The 24273-nt window shown below is 41.6% G+C and overlaps 1 protein-coding gene across 1 annotated transcript in view; it reads left to right on the plus strand.

Annotated features, from left to right (window-relative positions):
• The first annotated feature begins 8625 nt into the window (after positions 1-8625).
• The window catches only part of rnaset2 (ribonuclease T2), a 32738-nt gene continuing 17090 nt past the window's right edge, over positions 8626-24273 (plus strand). Inside the window, exons 1-5 of the mRNA XM_062463256.1 lie at positions 8626-8939; positions 15545-15658; positions 15805-15859; positions 22415-22464; positions 22797-22854. Coding sequence (XP_062319240.1) covers positions 15588-15658; positions 15805-15859; positions 22415-22464; positions 22797-22854 — 234 coding nt within the window. The 5' untranslated portion in view covers positions 8626-8939; positions 15545-15587. The remainder of the gene's footprint in view (positions 8940-15544; positions 15659-15804; positions 15860-22414; positions 22465-22796; positions 22855-24273) is intronic.

Consider the following 24273-nt stretch of genomic DNA (forward strand, 5'->3'; position numbering starts at 1 on the left):
GCGGCACCTCTCCTAGGAACTCTGCGTCTGGCAGGGATGTTGGTGGTGGTACTTGGAGGGTGTTGTTCTCCAGCCCCCTGCGCAGGGCAGAGTTCCTAAACTCACCACCATCGCTGGTTCTGCCAAAATCCCCTATTCGGGTGACCAGGAACCTGTAGTTGGCATCCACGAGGGCCAGCAAAACTATGGAAAAAGTCCCGTTATAATTAAAAAAGAGACTTCCACTCCTAGGTGGAGCTGTGATTGCAATGTGCTTCCCATCTAGTGCTCCAATGCAATTGGGAAATTGCCACTTCTCCCAGAAGCCTCTTGCCACCACAGCCCAGGTTTCCTTGGTTGGTTGAGGGAGGAAGCTGTGCATCATCCGCCTTTCAATGGCCTTGGTGGTGTCCAGGATACAGTCGGACACTGTTTGCACCCCCATCCTGTAGTCATAGGCCATTGAGTGCATTGAATCTCCTGATGCCATGTATCTGTAGGGCTCTAGAGTGCGACCAATTTGGTCGCACTATGCGACCAAAATGTGTACGGGTGCGACTAAATTTTTTCCTAGGTCGCACCGGTGCACCTAACCTCCTCGCATCCGCTGTCTCTCCACAAACGAAGCGTTTGTTATCCTAACAGTGCGTTCACACTGCAGCGTTTTTTAACGCTCTGCATCGCTTGCCTTCCCACAGTACACCACGCTCGGGGGCGTGTTAGACAAGTTAATACAGAGTTGTAGTTCTCTAAGGTCACTGTTGTAGTCATGGCCAAGCGTGCAGATTTGGGTTCATGTACTCACAATATCGATCAAAATACCACTTTTACACAACATTTATGTAAGTGCAAGATTTTACTAGTGCAAGATTACAGTAGAATACATGTTACGCCACCGGTCACTCAACCAGTCGTTTGTAGGCTGGGCTAGCGAGCTAGCAGTGGCACAGAACAGTCACGTAATGTGACGACTACATTTAAAAGTAGGCTATAAAAACACACTAGGAACAATGACGACATCGGCAACCATGCACCATGCATTATTAGTTTAATGTAATCTTTAAATTCAGGCTCGTCACATTAGTAACTTTGTTCTGAACAGAACTGGGTGTGCAGACACATACGAAAAGTTTCTCCTCCATCTTGAAATTGTCAAACCTAGAAATGTTTACCATGACGAACAGTTGCTACGTTACAAGAAACAAGAAACCAATCCGATTGGCCAACGCTAGTGTTTTCACGCTCCTCATTTACATAAAGTTGAGAAAATCCAACTTGCAACGCTCCGCTCCGCTCGCCTTCCCACAATGCCCTAAGCGAGCGTCAACGCCTGGTTTCATTGAAAATGAATTGGAAGCCGACGCCGCGCGCCGCCCGCTCCGCTGCAGTGTGAACGCACTGTGCGTTCACACTGCAGCGTTTTTTAACGCTCTGCATCGCTTGCCTTCCCACAGTACACCACGCTCGGGGGCGTGTTAGACAAGTTAATACAGAGTTGTAGTTCTCTAAGGTCACTGTTGTAGTCATGGCCAAGCGTGCAGATTTGGGTTCATGTACTCACAATATAGATCAAAATACCACTTTTACACAACATTTATGTAAGTGCAAGATTTTACTAGTGCAAGATTACAGTAGAATACATGTTACGCCACCGGTCACTCAACCAGTCGTTTGTAGGCTGGGCTAGCAGTGGCACAGAACAGTCACGTAATGTGACGAGACTGAATTTAAAAGTAGGCTATAAAAACACACTAGGAACAATGACGACATCGGCAACCATGCACCATGCATTATTAGTTTAATGTAATCTTTAAATTCAGGCTCGTCACATTAGTAACTTTGTTCTGAACAGAACTGGGTGTGCAGACACATACGAAAAGTTTCTCCTCCATCTTGAAATTGTGAAACCTAGAAATGTTTATCATGACCAAAGGTTGCTACGTTACAAGAAACAAGAAAACAATCCGATTGGCCAACGCTAGCGTTTTCACGCTCCTCATTTACATAAAGTTGAGAAAATCCAACTTGCAACGCTCCGCTCCGCTCGCCTTCCCACAATGCCCTACGCGAGCGTCAACGCCTGGTTTCATTGAAAATGAATTGGAAGCCGACGCCACGCGCCGCCCGCTCCGCTGCAGTGTGAACGCACTGTAAGACGGAACTGACACTCATGGTTGGATCATATCGTGGTCTAAACCAATCAGAGACAGAGATGGGGCGGGTCTTTGCCTCTGATTGGCTGTGGTCCAGATATTCCTGTAGCTCCGTGCTGTGTGATTGAAATTACGACCTGAGCACCAGAGAGTCCGTTTAGCAGACCTGGGCATTGTATGGCCCGCGGGCCATAACCGGCCACAGGCTGTCTCAATCCGGCCCGCGTGAGGTAAATCAAAAATTTAAAATAAATAAATGTGTTGAGCGGTAGTAAATATGTAGTCCTGAAAGACTACAGTGATCAGGCGATTTACATATGTGCGCTTGCGCAACCTCACCGACAGGAGAGTTAGCTGTTGGTTAGCCCTCGAAAATGAAAAACTTTGCCACTGATTAACTTTTAACAAGACATGGACTTCTAAGTATCTGTTTACTGAGGTCAAAGTGAAAGCTGTGAAGAAAACAAACTAACGCGGACATAACAAGAACTTGATTCAGACTGATTCAGTGGGCGCGGGCTGATGGTTTGCTAGTTGAACTGCAGACCCTGATCATTACCTGTCAGCTGTCCTTCGCATATCCACCTCAGACATTCAGACAGATTTCGATGCACTTGTTCAAGCCCACTGGATTTCTCTCACAGAACAAAATGAACGTATTGCTTTTTGTATAAAGTTGATCAATTCCACATCTTTAACATACTGCAAAACAACTTTTCAGTGTTTGTGAAGATTAACTGGTTACAAATAAAATGAAACACTGTTGTTGTTGTTTATTTACATTTACATTGAGTCATTTAGCAGACGCTCTTATCCAGAGCGACTTACAGTAAGTACAGGGACATTCCCCCCGAGGCAAGTAGGGTGAAGTGCCTTGCCCAAGAACACAAAGTCCTTTTGCATAGACGGGAATCGAACTAGCAACCTTCAGATTACTAGCCCGATTCCCTAACTGCTCAGCCACCGTCCTGACTCCCTTAGTTTATACTGTTTATTACTTCTTCTTTCCTATTTGACCTACACCAAAATCTAAAATATTTATATAAATATTTACAGAATATCCTTATTCTTCTGATAACCAGTAGCAGCTATTCAAAATATATACTTTACTGCTTTTTACAATGGGAGAAAATGAATAGTGAGCAAATTGATGAGGCCCTCCAACACATTTCAGGTTTCTCATGTGGCCCCTTGTAAAAATGAATTGCGGACCCCTGAGTTACGAAGCTGGGCCATGGAGCTAACCCATGGAGCTAGGATTTTGATGCTAGGGAGAGTGTGGCAAGATGATTTAGCCAAGGCCATAGGGCAAGAAGGCCAAATTACAGGTGTTGGCCATCTGAAGGGTATGCGACAGCAAGGTGGGACCTGCTATAAGACTTTGAGCCATGAAATGTTAGGTCTCAGTTCAGGGAAGCACTTTTAAACAGTAGCACTTTCTATTTTGAAATGTTTTATTTTGCTTAAAATGTTTTAGTTTGGTAGCTCAGTGAAGCACTTAATATATATATAGGCTACAGTATGATTGTGCTTCAAATAAAAAATAGGCCTATATTTACCTACACCTTATTCTTGTTTAAGATCATTTACATAATATATATGAATGTATATGGAGTGTGATAAAAAGGTGACCTTGAAATTGTGGCGACGCAAGGAAAAATTTGGGTGCACCTAAATTTTGTGCTGGTGCACCTAAATAAAAAAGTTAGGCGCACCAGTGCAACCAAGGCAACAAGTTAGTCTGGAGCCCTGCTGTAAAAGAGACACGGTCATGGTCTTCACTGTTGATTAATAATCTGTTTTTCTTACCAGACCCTGAGCAATGCAGGAACAGGTGGAAATCACTGCGTGACACCTTTAACCGCATCAGAAAAGCGGTGGCACCCAGTGGGTCCGGGGGGGGGGGGGGGTGGAAAGAAGGAATGGAGACACCTGAAATCAACGTGGTTTCTGCTGCCACATCTCAGGGAAAGATGGTACGATCATCTGTAGTGTATGCAGTGGAGGGGAGAAGTAATCTGATATTTTACAGGAAAAGTAACTATACCACAGACAGTATAAAAATACTCTGTAGGACTGAACATTAGTGGGATAAGAAGAGTGGAGAGTAATATGGCGATGCAGTTCTAGTTTTTATGGTTGTATCACTACTAACTAAATAGACCTGCTGGGAGCTCATGTTTGATTATGTAAATATGGGCCTGGTAAAAAAAAGTGATAGAATTTAACATAGTAAATACTGCGTATAATATAGTGTCTCACTTGACATGGGTGTTTGTCTATTTTCAGTTCTAATAGCAGCCTTGAGATAGATGAGGAGGAGGGAGGAGGAAGGTCTGGAGACATCATAGTGGAAGATGAGGATGAGAGAAGAGGAGATATGGAAAGTGGGGAGAGTGCAGAAAGGGAGAGAGGGGTGAGGGGAAATTGTGGGGATGAGAGACAGGTGAGAGCGGAGAAATGAGAGAGGCACTCCTATAGCTCCAAAAGACCAAGACAAGCACAGAAACCTTCTCTACCCTCTACCGAAGACCTTTACGCATTTCTCAAAGAACCAAGTCAACCTGATGACCCAGATGAAATGTTTTTACTAAGTTTATTGCCCGAGTTTAAGCAAGTCACCACCAACAAGGGCCAGCTGAAAGTACAGCTGTTGACCACAATTCTGAACTGGGATAACAACCAGGTTTTTCCCACCCAAGCATACCCCCCCCCCCTCTCTCACCCTACCCTAACCCTAACTATTTAAACCACTCGAACAATCTTTGAATTTCTTGTAGGCCTATTCTTGTTATTGGGTGTGCTTTGCCTTCGGCAAGGGCACAACCTTTGTTCTCTCACATATATATTATTATTATTTATTTTTTTTATTTTTATTTTTGCCCCCCTAAAACTCAGTCAATATTTGGCCTACATAGACAACGTAGGTGTCAAACGTTTCGTCTTGGTAGCGATTGAGTTGCTTCTATTGGAATTTACGTTCCGTTGCATGGTTTAGGCTGAAGTTAAGTTTTTGTGGCGAAAAGTGAAGCTAACGGTGGCTAATTTGCTAGCCACAGTCACTGACGTTACTAACGTCACTACGTCACTAACGTCACAAAAACACGCGTGACTACCTTTGGCAGAACATTCGTTTCGCATCTGTTAACTTGGGGGATAGCTAGGCTAACTATAGCTTTACTGCAAGGCAGCTGCAGAAACGCCACAAGCAAAGAGGCCAGGGTGATAACTATTTACTCATTTTACTTTGTGATATAAAGAATATATTGTGCTTATTAAAGTTATGCATTGTGCTTATTAAAGTTATGAACTTAGAAGTGTGCCCAGGCTTAAACATTGGGTCTCACACTGAGTGTGGGAAGCAGGCTGTTCTTTGTGTCTCTATCTCTTCATTTTCAGAAACAACCTTGAAACCGGGTGGAGACGGCACCTTAGTAGGTGGGACGCGTAGGCAAGAACAACTCCCTGATGCACGAGAGAACAAGCTCAACCCTTTTTTTTATACTTGTGTTTCAATTGCACTGTATAAATATATGCTGGGGAGGGACAGATAGCCAGTTGGACTTCGTGAACCAGCCCAAACTCTGTTGCGGGTAGGGAAACTTAGACAACTCCAGTGCTCTGTACTTAGTTGATTTCCAACTGCTGCATTAAAGCTGATATTATCGGACCTCTGCGACTCCAGACCACTCTTTCTAGAACACAGATTTGTGTCATTGAATACTATTATTACATATTGGAATAGACACATAGATTTAGAAATCCTTCAGATATGACACTCAATTGTGATGTGTAATGTACAGTATAAGCTGATATTATTAAGGAAGTACATCTACTTTCGGAAACAGTAGTCTACTATTTCACTGAAGTATTAGCATCATGACATTAGCCTGTGTTGCCCGGGCAACACATACTACAGTGGTCTATGATGTAGCGTTATCTGTTTTCAATCGTTAAAATAAACATTCCTCACATATACATTTTCGTTGTAGGATTTATTCTGACATTAGTAAACGATTTGTTGGTGAAATTACCATTACCTGTGGTTTCAAACCAGTGTAGCTCACTGCAACGCTGTAGCTTACGCGAGACACTACAAAAACATCTACACTACACAGCTGTTTAGGAAGTCAAACGGCGACAGAACATGTTCGGCACTCCCCTTACTTAAATCAAAAGTCTATCTAACTACTAACCTGAACTTCATTGCCACAGCCTAAACGTTGTCAATCTGTTCATGAAAATAATTAATTTCAGCTTAAACCGTACAACGGAACGTTAAATCCAATTCAACCAACGCAATCGCTACCAAGACGAACACAGCAGTAGTCTAGTACTGTACCGTAGTAGTACAATTTACCGGGGCAGCTTCTCCACACACGGCTATATCGCATTTTGCGTTGTTACTGACAATGATCGCTACCAGTGAGCTTTTTATGAATGAGCGATTTTCCACTAAATAAATGTCAAGCTTATTTACGTTTTGGGGGGCATATTTTCAGTTAGCAGATGGTACTGTTTGAATCGCGATTCCATCTTCTACTGCCGGGTAACGTCGTAGAATAATCTTCAAAGGGGGTTCTTTATTAATGAATGAATGCAATGAGTAGGCTACATGCCTGAAAATATCACGAGAAGGGAAAAACTTAAAATGACGTTTAAGTCATAGAGATTAGGTCAATTTTTACACCGGTCTGCCAAATTTATTCGTTTTGTTTCAACGATGAGGCTGCCTCTTGCAGGGGAAATGAGAAGACATCTATTTCATTCTACACTTCACTCGTATTTTGAGTTGTAAATGAGCAGCAAAAAAAAGATGCTTTTAAATCTATGTCATCTTTATAAATAATAAGTATGCATTTTTATATAAAATATACAGAAATATCAGTTGTAAAAATGTCATTCAAAAACGGACCCCTGTGCAACCGACGCAAGCAAGCACACCCTACAATTTCACCGAAATTGTACCCTCTCTAGTTTATTCTTGTTATGTATTAATTATTAATATGAATATTCTTGTTGGTTATTAATTGGCCAGATTTACTGGAAGCATTTTCTATGGAATAAATAAAAATGAACACTTTTTATCTAAAGCTTATGTCTTTCATTTACCTCAATGTGATAGCCAATCTTTGTTTGGCCTCAATTGGCTCTCTCTGTAGGTAGTTGTTTGTTTACAAAGGTCCTGACCTACATAGGACAACACCTCTTCTAATTGCGCGGGGCTCATCCTAAAATAATTGTGATATCTTCTGCTGTCAAGTGCCAATTCCTGTACAAGGTTATAGTAGTCCCCTTGCTGTTTTCATCTTTGGTTGAGTGGATGAACCCACTGCCTTGTCCTGCTGGAAGTTCTCTGCTGGAGGAGTAAACAAACTGCTATTTTCTTTTTCTTCAACTATTGACGTCTGTAAAAGGGTCCTTTTTGAAAACAATTATGACAAAGTCTAATGTTAGTCGTTTGGGGAGTAAAGTTTAACGTTTGAATGATGGAGCGAGAGCCTACTCTAACCACACTCCTTCACATTTACAGTAGCGTTATATGGTTACAAAGTGACGAACAGATCTCCAACTGACACTTGCTAACTGAATAACTCTGGCCTTTCAAGGTAAATGACCAATACTAATTACCTACTTGCTGTTGGATACATACTATATGTCATTTCCAGTCAAAAGAAAATCGAAATATCAAAATATAAAACGTGTTTCATGTTTACAATGTACAAACGTATGTAGATAGCAAGTACCTACCCATCTTTTACGATCGGTTACTTCTCCAGTCTGATCTCGAGCGCACAGCTGTTTGTTTGTTTAGAAGGTGATCGGCTGCAATCAGCCTACCCTCAAGGACCTGCACACCTCGAGGACCCTGAGGCGTGCGAGGAAGATTGTGGCCGACCCCTCCCACCCTGGTCACTCCCTGTTCCAGCTGCTCCCCTCTGGCAGAAGACTGCGGTCCATCAGGACCAAAACCTCACGCCATAAGAACAGTTTCTTTCCATCTGCTACTGGCCTCTTCAACAAGGCCAAGGACTCCCATTGACATTCATTCACTTATTGAACTATTATAAGTCCATCTAATGGCAATTCAGTATGCATAAGCCACTTTATCTCAGTATCCGATTGCACTATGTTGACCATTCACGCTGCTCATTATTCTTATTTTTATATATATTTTATTTTATATTTAAATTGTATTTTTAGATTGTTTAGTTCTTAGAAATAGTTAAACTTTTGTACTTTTACTTAATTTAAGATCTGTATATGTTTAGTGTTTTGCACCTCCCTGCCACAGTAAATTCCGTGTTTGTATAACATACATGGCGAATAAACCGAATTCTGATTCTGATTACGTGAGGTAACAGAAGTGCATATTTTACGCGTTCAGTGTGGACAGAGAGCGTCCCATGCGACGCGACAGTCGGACGCTCGCATCCAGTTAGGACACGGTGTCAGAGCCATAGAAAATGTCTCTATGGCTCTGGCCTGGCTCTGTTGTGCAAAAATCACGTGCTGTTCACGTGATTACCATTGCGTACAGGCTTCCAACAGGAAAGGATTCCTATTGATCGAATACGAAATTGACGGATTTAGGTACTGCTAGGCTATACACTTCTATCTAGCTATCCCAATTTAAACTAATTGATATAGATCTCTCAGTGAAAACCTTCACGACACGTTAGTAGGGTTAGGGTTCGTCTGATTCTGATTAAGGGTAGCCTACTGATATTTTCTTTTACTCGAGTGTTTGAAGCCCAAGGCAATACAAGCTGAAGCCGAGCGTTACCAACGAGCAATATAACAAAGGTAAGGTTTGGTCTCTTTCCTCATCCCTCTCTCACACACGTTTCATGAGTGAAACATATGCTCTATAGTTTATCAGCTCACAGCGGGCACATACCTAAGTTTCCCATTTCCGCCAGTAAAAAAAATAAAGACAAAATAAGACATAATTGAGATACTAGATCGAAATAATGAGATACTAAGTGATAATTATGAAATCGACATTTTGAGATAAGTAAATTGAAATTGAGATACTAAATCGAAATGATGAAATACCAAGTACGCATGTACTCCAGTATGACGCTGAAAGTTTAGGTTGAAAGTGGCGCAGATTCCAACTTCCCAAAGCAATAACTAACTAGAGAGGGTACAATTTCCGGGGAAATTGTAGGGTGTGCTTGCTTGCATCGGTTGCAGATGGGTCCGTTTATTAACTGTAATTTTTACAACTGATATTGTATTTTATATAAAAATGCCTTATTATTTATGAAGATTGCATAGATTTAAAAGCATAGCCTACATTTGTTGCTGCTCATGTACAATTCAAAATACATAAAGTGAAGTGTAGCATGTCCCTGTACTACTGTAAGTCGCTCTGGATACGGGCGTCTGCTAAATGACTAAATGTTATGTAGAATGAAACCTATAAGACTTAAACGTCACCTTAAGTTTTTCCTTTCTACAGTAGTGATATTTTCAAGCATTTAGCCCACTCATATTGAATTCATTCATTGCGAACCACCTTTGAAACAAGCTGAACCCCCTTGAAACAAGCTATTCTAAGTAACAACGTTGTCACCGGCAGTATTAGATAGAATAGCGATTGAAACAGTACAGTACCATCTGCTAACTGAAAATATGCCCCCCCAAAACGTAAATAAGCTTGACATTTATTTAGGGGGAAATGGCTAATTCAAAATAATTTTGCTGGAAGCGATCAATGTCAGTAACAATGCCAAATACGACTAGTGATGTGTCGTTCGTGAACGATTCGTTCATTTTGAACGAATCCTTACAAGGACTCGGGAGTAACGAGTCCTCTCAAAGAGTGATTCGTTCATTTTCTCATGTCCGCGCATCGGGACTGTTGCATAGGCTCGTCCAAGTAAACAGAAATGATTCGTTCATTTCCCGACTCGGTCTTCGGGTACGAGCCTTTGGATCATTTTTCACGTGACCTGCATAGGCTCTGTAGTGGTAGCTAGAGGAAACGCTAGAGGGAACGATTCGTTCATTTCCCAACTCGGTCTTTCTACGAGTCTTTGGATAATTTTTCACGTGACCTGCATAGGCTCTGTAGTGGTAGCTAGAGGAAACGAACGATTCGTTCATTTCCCGACTCGGTCTTTTCTACGAGTCTTTGGATCATTTTTCACGTGACCTGCATAGGCTCTGTAGTGGTAGCTAGAGGAAACGCTAGAGGGAACGATTCGTTCATTTCCCAACTCGGTCTTTCTACGAGTCTTTGGATAATTTTTCACGTGACCTGCATAGGCTCTGTAGTGGTAGCTAGAGGAAACGAATGATTCGTTCATTTCCCGACTCGGTCTTTTCTACGAGTCTTTGGATCATTTTTCACGTGACCTGCATAGGCTCTGTACTGGTAGCTAGAGGAAACGAACGATTCGTTCATTTCCCGACTCGGTCTTTCTACGAGTCTTTGGATCCTTTTTTCACGTGACCCGCATTGTATTTTTTAGTAGAGGAAACAGTTTCCTCATTCCCTTTCGCGTGGCCGCTGTTTTAGTAAGACGTGAATGATATTCGCTCTCGAGCCCTGCACGGTGGAGAAGCTGACCTCGGTAAATTGTGCTAAGCTAGCCTAGCTGCTGTAGCTAGCCAAACTTAAGGGGATTGTTTGAATGTGCCGGAAATGAAAAACGTTTCTTTTGACATAAAGTTTAGGCTGTGGCATTGAAGACAGCGACACACTACACAAGCTTGAGTTTAAATACATTATTTAATGTGAAATTATTTACTGTACATGCAAGTCTTGAATTACTTAAATGTATGATGCTGCCAGTAGCCTACTATGCGCAACAGTCTTAATACATCTATGCACGTCCAGAGCCTGTTTTAAGGAGAGCCTGGCCACTCCCTATTAAGCCCCATTGTACCGAATTTTGTTGCAGTTCCACTGGGAGTGATCGCGGTCGAGTGCAGAATGAATGGGAGTCCATGGAGCTAAACGGCTAAATTTGTCTCTTTCACCTGATTGTCGTTGAGAAATCTCAGATTTTATTGTAGTTTTTATATGTTCAACATGGATTATAGGTCGAAAATTGAATGAACAAGCACTTTTGTCCTTTCTATTTCTTACAGGGTGAGTCGTTGTTGCCCATAACACGCTAGCATTCTGCTAATGAATGCTGATTGGTTAGTGAAGGACTGATTACGACCAGAGATCCCACTTGATGGCATCCGAAGCAGAATCAGAATGTCAGAGCATTAGCAACATTAGCAACAACATTAGCAACCCAACACTCTTTCGAGCATGTGTATTGACAAGGAGAGCCTAACCTGTCAGCTGTGTTGTCTATAGCTCGAGAGAAAAAAGGAAGTGACCAGAGCTTGCCGTGAAACAATATCTCTGGTCGTACAATGTGTATGACGTCAATGGAAACAGAAAGGCGACTTCAAAAAAATCTAACACCCAGCAGTGTGTATTTGTTTTGCCTCCCCTTTCAAATTCAAAATTCAAATTACTAGAAAAAAAAATTATATCCTTAGAAAAGTGGATTTTGAGGGGTATAGCTCCATAGACCTCCATTCATTCTGCACTCGACCGTTTGCGCCCTCATATGGAACTAGAGTGGAACTGCAACCAGTTCAGAACCCGGAAGTTTCCAGAGTGGCAGTTCTCTCTATATTAGACATTGTCTGGCACGTCGTAGTTATGCGTCATTGCCAACGTGTGCTGACGTTGTGACGTTGGGCTTGCACTGATTCCCTTTGGCGACAAAAGGCACTTTTTGCCACAAAAACGTAATTTCAACTTAAACCGTGCAACGGAACTTGAATAAAAATACAAGCAACGCAATCGCAAACAACACAAACCTTTTGACACTGGCGTTGTCTATGTAGCGCAAATATTGATTGATCCTTAGGGGTGGGAAAAGAATAAAAATAATAATAAAAATAATAATATATATGTGAGAGAACAATGATTGTGCTCGCCGAAGGCGTGAGCACACCCAATAACAGGAACGTTGTTAAAACACAAACGCCACCTTTTATAGATCCACGCTAGCCTTATAGATCTAAATTGTTAGTCAATTAATTTGAGGTATTAACGTCATTTTATTTTAAGGCACTACTTTTCTAGTGCGAAAGTGCATTCTTCAACAAGCTTCTCATACGAGAGGTTCAACCATAGACTGTGGCTGTTTATCAACCCACGTTTTTTTCCGTTTTTGTGTTCTTGCGAACTCGTTTGACGTCATCTTTCATTGCCCAAGTACAGTTCCAATCCAAAGAACACAAGTCACCAAGAACGCCAAAAATACCCGGAAATGTTCTTGTTCCCCCCTTTTATCGAGGATGCATCGGCTGGTGACTTCACTTGGTCAGCGAGAACGCATCTGATTTCCCAGAAGTCATTGCAAGAACACACGCATTTCAAATCGTTCCCTGTCCTCGCGGTCTTGCAAGACCGTTCTCGCCAGACGCTTGGCAAGAACGTTCTTCTCAAGAACGCAAGTACATTCTTAGCGTTCTTCGGATTGATAAACAGCCACTATCTATGGGTTCAAGTAACGTCAACATTAAGAAAGCCCGAGCAGGTTTAGGGGGGACAATGGGATTGTTAGTCAATTAATTTGAGGTATTAACATCATTTTATTTTAAGGCACTACCTTTCTAGTGCGAAAGTGCATTCTTCAACAAGCTTTTCATACCAACAAGCTTTTTCAACCATAGACTGGATTTATTTTGCGCACTAGTTAGCTCCTTGTCATATGACGGAGCGCAGTTACAAGGAGTGACTGACGGCTATTATTAACCTCTAGAAATCTGTATTTAAGTTTAGAATGTAAAGATGAAGTTTAATTTAGGGATGCTCCGATCTGATCGGCGCCGATCCATATCGGCCGATATTCCCATTATTGGTTTTGATCGGCGTTCTCAAAACGGACGATCAAACATGGCCGATCAGATGACATAAAATCTGCGAGAACTACTATCAGAGACGTTTCAATAAAACTTTAGATAGGCATTTCAAGCCGCCAGTGGTAAGAAATGATTCTTTAACCTTTTAGATGCGTGAGTTCTAAATATTTCCGACGCTTCAACCAGAGTTCATTTTCCAAAACGGAAGCTAGCTAGCTTTAGTTAGCTTCCTTTACCTAGCATAATACTCGTAGCAATGCTACTACCTGCTAGTGTTACTTGTTAGCCTCCTAATTGTACATTTTGAAGCCATACTATAGCGTTTGTCATAGTTTTTGTCTATCGGAAAATAGTCGGTTGGAATTTTCAGAATCGCACATGTGCGACGTTACTCTGTGAGACCCGCATTCGAACGAAAACAGTCACGGACAGCCACTGCTTTTTGGAAGGCCAATAAAGACCGCTTTCCTGCTCTTGCACAAGCAGCATGAGTCTTCCTCTCCGCACCTTGTACAAGTGTAGATAGCGAACGACTTTTCAGCACAGCAGGACATATTTTAGATGAGAAGAGGAACAGGTTGACTCCTAAAAATGCTGATATGCTTATATTTATCAAGGCAAATCTGCCAGTGATGCTGCTTAATCAGAAGTAAGGTTTGAATACTCTAGTATGCCCCCTCTCCGAGTGAGTGAGTGAGTGAGTGAGTGCGTGAAGTGAGTGAAGTGAGAGAGTGAATGAAGTATTTGAGAGTGAGTGAGACACTATACAGATAGATATACATGTTTTTTTGTTTTGTTTAATTGCTGACTTCCTGTGCACCTTCAATCTTTATTCTGTATGTTATCTCCTCCTAAATGCAGACTAATCGACTTTAAACTGACTGACTTGAAACATATTGGATATTTGGCTCTAGCCTGTTTATGTTGCAGTTAAGTTTGTATTATTAATTTTCCACAGGAAAGCTACTGTATAAGCTCCAAGTTCTCTTGAGAGCCTCTAGAGAGTGGAATGTTGCACATGTGATTCTATTGTTGTGATTTTTATTTAAAGATTAATATTTTTATTATTATTTTAATATTTATTATTATTTACAAATTTTATAGTAAGCGAGAGAGCTTCAACACTGGAATGTTGCACGTTCCCTGCAATAGAACGGATGGTTGTCAATTCAGGGGGTCAGATGGTCGGAGCATCTCTAGTTTAATTGGTTTTGTAATGTTGGATAGACGGTAGACCGGTCACTTTATCAGCTCACAGCAGGCCAGCCTACTGTACAGTAGGCAAATTAGCGAGCGTTGTGTAAAGAAATTAAAACACTTCGCACCTTAGCGATTATTTGCACTCGCACAAATCCTCTCTAATATATTTTGAGGTAGCACATACACAATTTTTGGAGCATATGAGACCAAAAGGGTCACAATTTTAGGGCTGCAACTAACGATTATTTTAATAATCGATTAATTTGTCGATTCTTTTTTTGATTAATATATGAATCGGATAAAAAAATAAAAAAAATAAAAAAGCATTAACTTCCAACCCTTTATTCAAAAACAGAACTGACAGTGCAAATTGACAGTGCAAAACATCTTCAGAATGTGCACAAACAGTCACACAATTTTGAAAAAGTTATTAATATTAGTGTGGATGTAATGCTATTTTCCAAGATGAGCAATTTATTTGAGTTTTGTTTAAAACTTTATTGAAAATTGAAAGGTTGTGGAAGTAGGCCAGACTTTATTAGAATAATCTGGTGTATATTTAAGATTTGTTGACACAATTTTGAAAAAAGTTAAGATTTGCGAGGATTAAGCTATTTTCAAAGATTAGTGATTTTCTATCATTTTATTTGAAACTTAATTGAAAAAGTAAAGGCTGTGGAAGTATACCAGACATTGTTAAGATACTCTGGTGTCTGTTTGAGGTTTTATATTCCTAAAAATATTATAAAAGTCTACATGTTTCAAAATGGTTGTTTTCACCCGGTCCCTAACGTGATGCTGCAAAGTAGCGTCTTCCGAATGTGAGACGAATGTCGAATATGAAACTAACTTCACCTCGGTCAATTAACACACTGTTTCGATGTATTTAGTGTGAAATGCTCCCACACCTTGGGTCGTACTGATTTCTCTGCCTCCGCCATGTGTTTCAGAACAACGTTACTCAACAACGTCTCTCCGATGACCTTTCCTCTACCTCCGCTCCGCGCTCAACTAAACTTAAAAAAAAAATACTCAAACATCTCCGCGACATATTGAGTGGCGTAATAATCACGCGACACAACGAATCGATAATGAAATTCGTTGCCAAAGCTTTTAATAATCTATTTAATCGATTCGTTGTTGCAGTGCTACACAATTTCAAGCCATGCTGTAGTACAGTAGAAAATAGTATATTGCTAAATTCTTGAAAAATTTAATCTAGGCCAAACCAAATCCAACTATTTGCCTATATTTTGTGCCAAAGCAAGATGTGAGGCTACCCACATTTAAATGCATTAATTGAACCTTGTAATCCTTTACAGACCCCCTCACTCTAACAGTGACCCTGTGTGTTTTGGTGTGAATATGAATCTGACACCTCTCCTCCTCTGTATTTGCTGCTGTTTTACAACCTCAGCCTATTTTTTCACATCTCCGTGAGTATAACCATTTGACCAGGCATAACATACCTGAGTTACCAGAGATCAATGTTCAGTCGTACTATGATGGAGAAATGAGTTTGATTATGTTCTGTGGCTGATCACGGGTATGACATTGGACTTTTTGATTGTTTTTCCTCTAGACACGTGTGGACCAAGCTGATACTGACCCACCACTGGCCCAGCACCTTCTGCAGTGTATATGTTCCTTTATCTTACTTCCCATAACCATTAACCCTTATCCATGATTGTGTGATGTTCTGCTCATATGATTAACTATCAGGTCACATGACTAATTCTATCGAGTTAAAAATATATATATTTTGATGATGTTGCACAGGAGCTCACTTACTGTACAAATGTTATCAGTGTTTCCTCTAGGATTTATTTTTAGCAGTGGGGGCAGGTCTGTCCGAACAACAACCCCCCCATCCCCGCCGCCAAATGTTTTACGTATGAAACGGAACTGACACTTCGCTGCAACACAAACAAACATTTATTCACCTATATTCACACACAATGCCGCCATCTTCTTCTCCTCCACTCTCCTCTCTTTCTGCCCTGTCTCCTGTTACATTGTGCTCTTCTGCTTCACTCTGCACTTGCACTTCACTCTGGTTTTGTGCTTCACTCTTGTCTCCTCCTCTATCCACTACCTGCACTACTCCTGCCTGTCTGCTTCTGTCACCTGTCTAATATTTCATCAGGCAACCAGTAATAACGTTGTAAAATGTTGTAGAAGCCACCGCTAGTGTTTCCTCCAGATAAAAAAAAGAAAAGCTGAGTGGAAAAAACTCAAATTAGCTAAGTAATGTGAACTTTAGGCTACCTGGTTATCTTCATCATCAGGCGTCTTCCTTTTCTTAGAGAAATATTTTAACAAACTCATCTGAAAAATAAGTAATGAATAATAGCGTTATGATTCGGAAACAAAGTTCACTATATTTCGGAGCAGGTTAATGTTAGGCCACTTAAAGACACCCCTTCCACTCATAAAGTATGTTCTAAATGGCATAAATGCTGCCAATTAATAATTGACATAACAACTTGTCTAAAGCACACTGTCTGCTTAATTCAAATCAAATGTATTTGTATAGCCCTTTTTACACGCAAGCAGGTCACAGAGGGCTTCACATACGCCCATAGAACTGCCCCTCAACCAACCTAAACCCTCAAGGAAGACAAGGAAAAACTCCCAGAAAAACTCCCAACAGGAGAAAAAATGGAAGAAACCTTGGGAGGAGCAATTCAGAGAGGGATCCCCTCCTCCAGAGATGGTTGGTGAGAGAGAGGAGCAGAACACAGGCTAAACATAGTCATACAGTGTCAATGGGTTTTGAAACACCAAAATCCATTGTTCAACTTTATAGTTGTAGGACAGGACCGGGAGACTCGCGACCAGGTCCAGCGTTCGCCGACCGACGACCAGGCAGGTGCTGACAACTCAAACCCCCCACACACCACAAGGGATGTGTGTGGGGGGGGGGGACAGAGAGAGGAGAGCAGGGATTAGAGAATGCCAGGAGCAGCTAACAGTTACAGTCATAATAGAATGAGATCCCCACCGGTCAAGTGTGGACTGGTGCAGCAATTTAACAGAGCAAAAAAGGGGTATTTGATGCAGCCCCACACACCAAGACAGCGACAGCCCCCCTCGGTTGGAACATGAAATCTGTTCCAGGGGAAAGAACTCTAAAATAAGTTATACTTATAGAATAAGGATGAAAACAACCTGTCCCCCGTTGCCTCCAACTAGTAACAGAAACAATAACAGTAACAATATACAGCAACGGAAACTATAACAGTGACAATATACAGTAACAGATTTACTTTATTTGTAACATCTAGATGTAACATCCAGATGGGGCAATGTGAACATATAAGGTATAATTACAATTTAAAAGTTACATGTGATACACACATAGGCAAACACATACCCCAAATTTACATAGAAGTAAATACACATACTTACCTTTAACAATTGTAGAATTGACTAAACAAAGTTTTTAACCTAATTTTGAATGTCGAAACAGTATCAGCCTCCTTAATTGAGACAGGTAATTTGTTCCAGAGAAGAGGTGCTCTATATGAGAACGCCCTACCTCCAGCTGTTTTTTTCTTAATTTTGGGAACCACCAGATAGCCTGCATCTTGAGATCTAAGTGTCCTTGCGGGGCAATAGGGTGCAAGGAGACCGGAGAGGTACAGTGGAGCCAATCCATGCAGAGATTTGTAGGTTAGTAGTAGAACTTTGAAGTCAGCTCTGGCTTGGATAGGGAGCCAGTGTAAAGAGACAAGAGTAGATGTTATGTGATCAAACTTTCTTGTTCTAGTCAATAGTCTAGCAGCAGAATTTTGCACCCGCTGTAAATTTTTTAGGTAGGTAATTGGGAGGCCAGAGAACAACACATTGCAGTAGTCCAATTGGGACGTAACAAATGCATGTATTAGTTTTTCCGCATCATCCTTTGAGAGGAATTTTCGTATTTTGGCAATATTACGTAGATGGAAAAATGCAGTTCTGGTAATTTGCTTAATATGGTACTCAAACGAAAGGTCTGGGTCTATTGTGACTCCTAAATTTTTTACCAGCTGGCTTTGAGAGACTTTGACGCCATCTAGGTCTAAGGTCAGATTGGATAAATTATTTCTGTATTTTTTAGGACCGAAAATTTGAACCTCGGTTTTATCCGAATTAAGAAGAAGGAAATTTGCAGTCATCCAAATTCTTAACCCAGAAACACATTTTTCCATAGCATGTGGAAATTCTCCAGACTTTATAGACATATATAGCTGAGTATCATCTGCATAACAGTGAAAATTTACCCCAGAGCTTGTAATTATGTTTCTTAAAGGCAACATATAGAGTGAAAATAACAGAGGGCCTAGAACTGAACCCTGCGGTACTCCGTATTTTACAGTGGAGCTCCTGGATGAGCAGCCATCATAGTGGACATATTGTGATCTATCAGATAGATACGATCTAAACCACTTAAATGACGTTCCAGAAATCCCAACATAGTTCTCCATACGTTCCAGGAGAATCTCATGATCCACAGTGTCAAAAGCTGCACTTAGGTCTAGAAGAACCAGGACAGAGATAGAGCCCGCGTCAGAGGCTAATAATAGATCATTGACTACCTTGGCTAATGCAGTTTCAGTGCTGTGGTGGAGACGAAATCCACACTGGAGAGGTTCATAAAGCTGATTTGAAGAGAGGTGCTCAGTGAGCTGTTGTGCCACAGCCTTTTCTAAAATGTTGGAGAGAAATGGCAAATTTGAAATTGGCCTGTAATTGCTAAGACAACCTGGATCCAGGTTTGTTTTTTTAAGAAGGGGCTTAATAATAGCTTGTTTGAAATCGTTGGGGACTTGGCCAGTTACAATAGATTCATTAATAATACTAAGCATGGGTGGTCCAATAATAGGGAGAAGTTCCCTACGGAGTTTGGCAGGGAGGGGATCGAGAAGGCAGCTAGTGGGTTTCGAGGAGTCTATCAGCTCGATGAACGCTTCCATAGAAATAGGGTTAAAGTGAGTGAGAGCCTCAACATGCAGCATGCTTGGTATAGAGAAAAGTTCAGTGTTGATGGCCACTCCTCCAGGACTAGTCTGTAGTTTGTCCCTTATTGCATAGATTTTTTGGTCAAAGAAGTCTAAGAAATCATTGGGAGAGAGATCTGAACTAACACAGAGTGTACTTTTCTTAGTGAGTTTTGCAACAGTATCAAATAGGAACTTAGTGTTGTGCTTGTTCTTACTAATCAACTTAAAGAAATATTCTGATCTGGACCTGATGAGGACTAGCTTGTACTCCATTTGGCTGTCCTTCCAGGCCAGGCGTAAATCTTCCAATTTAGTGGTACGCCACTTATGTTCTAGTTTTCTAGTGGACCTCTTGAGAGTGCGGGTTTCCTCTGAATACCATGGAGCCAATTTCTTGTCTTTTCTTTTCCTTGGTTTGAGTGGGGCAACAGAGTCTAGGGATAGCTGAAGAACCAAATTCAGATTCCTCGTTTTAGCATTTAATGATTTATTTGGGACGTCAAGTGCTTCTAGTGCAGCGGGTAGAATACTAGCCAGTTCCAGATCTGTGTTTGGGGTTATGCAGCGTCTAGTAGAAATATTCTGAGTGCCTTCAAGGCTCTGGCAGAGGTCCATTTTGAAGGTAACCAGGCAGTGGTCAGATAATATAGGATTGTGGGGGTGGACAATCACATCACTAATCTTGATTCCCTGCGTGAGAACTAGATCCAATGTATGTGAGTGAAGATGGGTAGGTTTGGAAACCACCTGAGTGAGACCTGTGGAATACATTAGAGCAGTAAAGGCCTTACTTAAAGGATCCTTTGGGTCACCCACATGAATTTTAAAATCACCCATAATTAAGATGTTATCAGTATATGTCACAAGATCAGCACTAAAATCAGCAAATTCCACAAAAGAGGGAATACGGGCCGGGGGGCCGGTATAGAGTAACTATACAAATTGAGGGAGGTGGGGCAGGAGTAGTATCATTAGTCCTTTTTAAAGTAGTTGGTGGTTTCATGCAAATTATTTCAAATGATTTAAAGGTGTTTACAGATTTTAGGCTGAGGTTGAAGCTAGCTTCATATATCATAGCAACACCACCACCTTTCTTTAATACACGAGGGATGTGTGAGTACGCAAAATCCGGAGGCAATGCTTCATTCGGGGGAATTTTCGTCAGGTTTTAACCAGGTTTCGGTGAGTCCAATCAAGTCCAGGCTGCATTCGGACATCAGATCATTAATCAAAACGGCCTTTGTGGATAGAGATCTGATGTTTAGGAGCCCAACGTTCCAGTATGGGTTTTTGGGCGGCACTGTCATCAGAAAACTTAGTAGGAAGAGCAACGGGGGAGCAAGGCTGAATACATATTAAATTGGTATAATTCCTAATAATTGAAGGCCGAAATTTAGAAAAAGGGCAGGGGACAGACACCGTCTCAATGGGAAAAACGACATCAGCAACCACACTGGCTACACTACAAGCTAGGCTATCGGGCCCCCAACAGCTCACAACATACCCATCAATAAACCTATCAGACTCTCTAAGAGACTGTGGCCCGGCTTGTTCTAGTGAGTGTCAGGCCTGCTCTAAAATAGCTTCAATATTCCTAGACAATAGAAAAGCACCTCTCCAGCTCGGATGGAGCCCGTCGCTTTTCAACAAGCCAGGTTTGGCCCAGAAACGAGACCAATTATCTACAAATCCTAAACCCTGTTCTGAGCAGAAGCGAGCCAACCAACGGTTAAGAGAGACAAGTCTGCTGTAGATCTCGTCAGTCCCCCTAACAGGTAGTGGGCCAGAGACTATTACTCGATGCCGACACATCTTTTGAGCAAGGTCACATGCCCGAGCTATATTAACCTTTGTGACCTCTGACTGCCTCAGCCTAACATCATTGGTGCCGACATGAATGACAATATTCTCATACCTATCATCAGTGCGTGCGCCATGTGCCTTAGCTTGGGCCTTTGCCTTAGCCCTAGTTCTAGCCAGCACCCTAAGATTAGCTTCTATGTCGGTAGCTCTGGCCCCAGGTACACAGTAAACTCGCTGGTTGCTCCAATCTAATGTTACGAGTGATGGAGTCACCGATCACTAACGTCTGAGGAGTCCCACTCCCACCATGCTGCAAAGGTGAAACCGGTGGGGCTAATCTTGAGTCTTCCTTCGCGCTAGGACTCCCTGCCAGTGATGCTGCGCCAGTCGCATCTAAAGTTACTAGCATACGTTCTTCCTCACGCGACTGGACGCGACTCTCTAACAGAGTCAACTTTTCGAGCAAAATGACACATGTAGGACAATGTGAGTGGGTGTGAGACATTATAGTTAACTTACGTTAATAGTTTATGCCAGCCAGGATAATCCGTCAAGAGCGTTGAGTTGGCTAGTTCAACAGGAACAGTAGCGTCGGGCTCCAAGGAAGAAAGCCGCGCCGAGTAAAACTTGTTAGCTTGTTAGCTCATTAGCCTTAATGACTTAATTTGATCTTGTCTTAATTTGATCTTGACATATAGGCTAAGCATTCTGTAGCAAATAATAACAATAAACCCACTATTAATGACATTATCTTAATGCAGTGTAACTACTTCAGCATAATAATGCACCTAAAATACAAACGTGAGCAAGGGTGTACAGCAATCGCTATCGATCAACAGCCACGTGCAATTTAGCTAGCAGGTGAAGAATACAAACAACGAAAATCACCAGTTAACTTAATTTAAATTTGCAAGAACTATAGACTAATACAATAACAGGCTTAAATGAACTGACAACATAAGTTATACGACTTACAGTTCTCAAGGACGCACACATGCAATCTCAACTGGCTAGTTATCCTCCGGGGCAGTCTCTTTTTTCTTTCTCTCCCTTTTCCGCCGAGTGGCACGCGTGCCCGCTCGTGGTGTGAAGCGCGTGTTTGTGCTATTCTAAGACATGCACTCTTACAATCACTGCTGATGGACGGCCTTTTGTACAGCCCTATTTCTGATACCGTGGCGGCAAAATCAACATAGAGGAAACACTGGTTATGGATGTATCTATGCTTTCTGAATCTACAAGACTGTGATTCGAGGATTTTGCTTTTACATTTTGCATTACTACAGGTGACTTTGCAATTACCTGTAGTTGTCTAATGTATACATTAGAGCCAAAGGACAGATATGGTAACATATGTACTGTGGTGCTATTGTGAGCTACTGTGATGATAATGTTTATCCACAGATGGAGCATTGCCATCCCAATATCAGCTACTGGACTTTGCACGGCCTCTGGTAAGAGCAGCACAACTAAACCATACTTAACACAACACAGCGCAACTATGATCTAACCAGCACCAGTCTAAGTCTACTGGCTAAGTCTTCTGTCAGCATCTCAGACATGATGTACTTAGTAGTGGGGTACATGCTGATATAGACAGACTAGGGGGATCGAGACTGCTGGTCAGTATGGAATAAGTGTTGAGTCAGACGGTCACCACTTGCCATTTTGGTTTTATGCAATCTACAAACAATCTTCAAACAAAGATCGGAAAGTTAGTCACATGATTTAAGTGAAGGAAACAAGTTGTCTAACATGTTTATACCCATGTCTGTCTGTGTGCCAGGCCTGATAAAGGAATGGACTGTAACAATTCTTGGCACTTCAATGAGAGTCTTATTGAGGTACAGTCTGCCAGCTTGCAACTTCCCATAATCATCCTTCAGCAGGAAAACTGTGGACATAGCTTTTAATGTTAACAATTGAACTTTAACATTTTGTATTGTTGATCTTACTGAAATATTGAACTAGCCTGTTTGTGTGTGTGCACCATAGACTGTTTATAAAGATGAACAACGTGTCTCCACTTCCTCCCACTGTACAAAAATGAAGCCAAAATGTATCGGGTGGTGGAGCTGCGGTATTGAGGTCCCGCTCTTACACCCGCCTGATAGGGTTGTGTATTGTTTCAATTTTATCGATTCTGATTTTCAAATCCGGTTCTTATCAAATCTTGGTTCCAATTCTATTTTTTTCTGGTGAATGTTCTGCAGTGTTTACCCTACCATTATATTAGGTGGGCGCCCCGCCCCCCCTGGAAGGTCAAGTTAATAATAAATAAATCAAAAATCCCCCCCCCCAAGCTGTCAACCTAGGGGAAACCAGAGCCTCTTTAACCCTCGTGCTGCCTTCGGGTCACATGACCCAAAGGTTCATAACGAACCATCGTTGTGTTTACCCAATTTTACCCAATACAAAAACAAATTAAAATAATTTTCTTTTAACCTTTGCAATGTGGGGGGTCTGAGACAGCCTAGCTGTTAAAAGAAAATGCTTCACTTTGTCTTTGTATGCGGTAAATTTGTCGCAATACGACGGTGGGTGACAATGACTGATGGGTCAGAATGACCCGAAGATAACACAAGGGTTAAGGAGAGCCTGGCCACTCCCTATTAAGCCCCATTATACCAAATGTTGTTGCAGTTCCACCAGAGTTCCACTGGGAGTGATCGCGGTCGAGTGCAAAATGAATGGGAGTCTATGGAGCTAAACGGCTAAATTGGTGTCTTTCACCTGATTGTCGTTGAGAAATCTCAGTTTTGATTGTAGTTTTTGCATGTTCAACATGGATTACAGGTCGAAAGTTGAATGAACGAGTACTTATTACTTTTTATTTCTTACAGGGTAAGTTGTTGTTGCCCATAACACGCAAGCATTTTGCTAACGAATGCTGATTGGTTAGTGAAGGACTGACTACGACCAGAGATCCCGCTTGATGGCATCCGAAGCAGAACCAGAATGTCAGAGCATTAGCAACATTAGCAACAACATTAGCAAACCAAAACTCTTTCTAGCATGTGTGTTGACAGGGAGAGCCTCCCCTGTCAGCTGTTTTGTCGATGCCTCGAGAGAAAAATGGAAGTGACCAGAGCTTGCCGTGAAGCAGTATCTGTGGCCGTACAATGTGTATGACGTCAATGACATTTTAAAAAGCTTTTTAGAACAGAAAGGCGACTTAAAAAATTTAACACCCAGCAGTGTGTATTTTTTTTGCCTCCCCTTTCGAATTCAGAATTCAAATTACTAAACAAAAAATTATATCC

This window comes from Osmerus eperlanus, chromosome 6 (genome assembly GCF_963692335.1).
Source record: "Osmerus eperlanus chromosome 6, fOsmEpe2.1, whole genome shotgun sequence".
Classification (NCBI taxonomy): Eukaryota; Metazoa; Chordata; class Actinopteri; order Osmeriformes; family Osmeridae; genus Osmerus; species Osmerus eperlanus.